Source organism: Primulina huaijiensis, chromosome 18, assembly GCF_012295235.1.
Source record: "Primulina huaijiensis isolate GDHJ02 chromosome 18, ASM1229523v2, whole genome shotgun sequence".
Lineage (NCBI taxonomy): Eukaryota > Viridiplantae > Streptophyta > Magnoliopsida > Lamiales > Gesneriaceae > Primulina > Primulina huaijiensis.
Genome location: NC_133323.1, coordinates 8,949,195 through 8,952,577, shown reverse-complemented (window position 1 = coordinate 8,952,577; position 3,383 = coordinate 8,949,195). Strand labels below are relative to the sequence as shown.

The following is a 3,383-nucleotide window of genomic DNA, read 5'->3' as shown; positions in this document are numbered from 1 at the left end:
GATATTCAACTAAGTAACTAAAAATTCCAAATTAGTAAGTTATTTTGTAATAATGACAATTGATAAGGAACATTGATTATCACCAGTTCCGTAAGTTCATAACACCCTCCTTCAGAAAATATTATATATCAACAGAGCATTGATGGGAAAAAAATCATACAATGATACAAAAATATGATAAGCCCTGATATGCAAAACTCTTTTTTTAGCAGGGTACCAATGATCTTCATATAAGTGAAAAGACATGATGTGAACTTGAAAAACAGTTATAGATGACTAACTCTGTCCATGAAAATTTAGGCCGGCAGATTGTTAAGGAACCTCATCGTCTCCTACCACATCAAGGACGAAAAAAATTAAAGCAATAGAGAAGGATCGACCTTTCCTCAGAATGAGATCGTTTGTTTCCTTTCTTATCTTCAGCAACGCCATTAGGAATTCCCTACAAAAGCAACTTGTGCATAATGAATCGAAATTCAGTAAAATTTTCATTATCTTTAAATCCAAAACTCAAAAGCTTACCATGCCTTCTTTCCACTTTATTGATGTGGCAGTTATAGTTGTTGTTCCCTCCTCGAGGAAGGTAACAGTCTTTGTGAGCTTAGTATCTTGAAAATATGGATTGGATTTGAAATTCTGCAGGGAACACCAACGAATTACTGTGAACCATCAACAAAAAAAAATTAACTAAACAAAAATTTAAAATTTTGGTGATCTAAGAACTGCTACAGGGAAGAAAAAAGTGGAGCCTCACAAATGTAATCGAGTATCCAGATTTAACATCTTTGAAATCTTCCACTTCAAGGATATTCAAGTACTTGAATATCTAACAGGAACAAAGGAAGCCACTTGATCACATTAGGAAAAAAAGATCATATGGTTAAATAAAGCAACTATTCATGCTTTGTAGAACCTTTTGTAAGAGCAACAACTGCTTAAAAGTGAGAAGAAAAGGGAGAAAACTTGAACCTTCTGGTCTTCTTCAGTCAAAAGTTCACTGAGGACGGGGTGACTTAGAAACTGTAAAAAGAGGCAATTGTCAATCACAGAGAAACAGACATTTCAAGTGGTGAAAGGTCTTGCCAACAAGAAGTTTCTTTTTCTTGAAAACTAACCGCCGTCAACCAAAAATCAGGAATGGATTTTATGAGGTCATTTCTCTTATCATAGACTGGTTTACGTATCTCATTGTACTTCTGTTCCACTTCCAAGACTTTTTCACTTGCTTCTTCATTGATCTGAAAGCACCAAAGAAACATAATTGTGTCACTGTAGCGTCATCAGAGATTTTAATTGTGTATTTCTGATCACTTCAGAATAAATATGCATTCAAAATGAAAAGAGATGAACCTTTGTGCCATGAAATCAATCTACTGCCGCTAAAGCTAACAAAATGTACACACCGTCCATGAAACTCCTTAGGACAATTTATGGCGCCACACATTAACACAGACCAATGTCACCAGAAACAGGATGAAAAATATAGACAACAATGCAGTACATATGTTAAAATGCATGATTGATTGCTTATATAGAAACCAAATCCAAATGTTAAAAAAATTCACTGCCTATCTGTGATGATTAACAAATCTTTAGAAACGTTTAATCACTTTACCGACGCTGATACTATATCAATATTTCAGATTAGTGTCTGAGAGATCCTGAGTGCTAATCAGAAGGTTAGACATCAAAAAATTAACTTACAAAGAAAAAAGTGAAATCGCGACACAGTTTTGAGAGCGTATTATGCAGCAAGGAAAAAGAATTATAGCAACGATAAAAGCATTACAAGCTTCTTTTAAGCAAGCAAACACATTTTCTTTGCTGATATAAATCAGTAAAATCTAGCACACACATGAAGCTAAGAGATTTAGATGTCTGGCACAAATTTAAGATTCAAAATCTTGGAATTAGAATGCAAAAGAATATATTATTTTTATACTAATCTCCTAACAATCTTTCATCAATTGAGGCAAAACTCTATAGTTAGTAAGTAAGAAAATGTAAAAGTCTGAATGAGATTATGAGAAGCTAAGTACTCCACAGTAAAGTAATTTAGAAGAATTATCGCTTACACATCTTAATATAAGACATACAACTCTCCCCTTATGATTTACGATCTTCAGTATCTTTGATTCTGTGAAATGCATGCATATACCCAAACCAATTCAAAATATCCTATCAATTTGAAAATGTTAGGAATTTTTTAGGATTTATTTGGCACACAGCGTTTGGATGAACAGGCACAAAGAACTAGAAATTTCTGAAGCTCGTGTAAGATGGACATATTTTGACAAAAAAAAAAAACCACCTCTCAATACAACATAATCCCATTAAACTCAGTTTAGAATTCGAAAAATCCATTCCAGAGGACACATCTTTTAATCAAGCCTCGTCCGCAAATATCAGAGCATATGATTCAGAACATTGATCATACTCATTAAAATAAAACAATGCACCCTTTTCAAAAATTCTTCAGAGCCATAGTATAACACAAGAAAGCGAGAAAATTCGTGTTCCATCGGTTTAAAAAAAAAAACCCAGAAAAAAACGAAAACCTTCCTAAAATAAATTCTTGAATCTTTCTTGCAGAGGCAGCTGAAACATGAACATAACCAAGAAAAACCCATTCCAGGACAACTGAATAAAATTATAATATACTTTTTCAAGCTCGTCTTGAATTTCCTGAAGCTTCTCAATAGAAATAACCAGGTCTCCGTCAACGTGCTCCGCGCCGTTGTTCTCCTCCTCTGTTTGCCCCGATTTCTGCTTCTTCCCCTTGTCTGCCCCCATGCTTCTTCGAAACCCTACAAATGGGAGGAAGAAAAGGAAATTGTGACTGGGTTCCGTTGTTTCCACAAGGGTTTTTCTTAAACCCTACCCTTTTCATATTGAATAGCTATATATAGTGAGTGATGCCAACAAACATGGTTCTAAAATTGGTGGCACAATTTCCAATTATAAAGGTGAAATGCGAATGAAACCATCAAATATGTTTGGGCTTTCCTTGTGAAATCGATTTTATTTGAATTATGATTTACACGAATAAGAAAAATAATGGTGTGAGCGAAGAGTTTCTGTGTGTGAGCGAGCTTCATAGATTATCATAACGTCTGTGATTGCATGACATGTTATTTTGCGAAAGTTAATTCATATCATGTTTTTTTTAGGTAAAAACTTGTGTGAGACGGTATAACGAGTCGTATTATGCGAGACAGATCTCTTATTTGAGTCATTCATGAAAAAGTATTACTTTTTATTGTGAATATCGGTATGGTTGACCCGTCTCACAGATAAAGATTTGTGAAACCGTCTCACAAGATACCTACTCTTTTTTTATTCAATTTTCGATTGATTAAAATTCGACATGATTGAAGAAAATG

At 34.1% G+C, this 3,383-nt stretch overlaps 1 protein-coding gene across 1 annotated transcript; it reads right to left on the bottom strand.

Moving 5' to 3' along the window:
* Positions 1 to 40: 40 nt before the first annotated feature.
* Positions 41 to 3,051, bottom strand: LOC140964099 (NAP1-related protein 1-like). The gene is made up of 6 exons (XM_073423624.1): positions 2,662 to 3,051; positions 1,116 to 1,238; positions 970 to 1,020; positions 755 to 826; positions 523 to 636; positions 41 to 442 (listed from the first exon to the last, which is right to left on the bottom strand). The coding sequence occupies exons 1-6, from the start codon at positions 2,791 to 2,793 to the stop codon at positions 341 to 343; spliced, it is 594 nt and encodes a 197-aa protein (XP_073279725.1). The 5' UTR covers positions 2,794 to 3,051; the 3' UTR covers positions 41 to 340.
* Between the last annotated feature and the right edge of the window lie 332 nt (positions 3,052 to 3,383).

Bases quoted from the DNA above. Each gene is read 5' to 3' on its own strand.
- LOC140964099 (XM_073423624.1), bottom strand. From the start codon at position 2,793: ATGGGGGCAGACAAGGGGAAGAAGCAGAAATCGGGGCAAACAGAGGAG. The intron at 1,239-2,661 runs GTATATTATAAT...TGGTGCTTTCAG, and splicing joins TTCAAGACGAGCTTGAAAAA to ATCAATGAAGAAGCAAGTGA. The intron at 637-754 runs GTGAGGCTCCAC...TGTTCCCTGCAG, and splicing joins CTGGATACTCGATTACATTT to AATTTCAAATCCAATCCATA.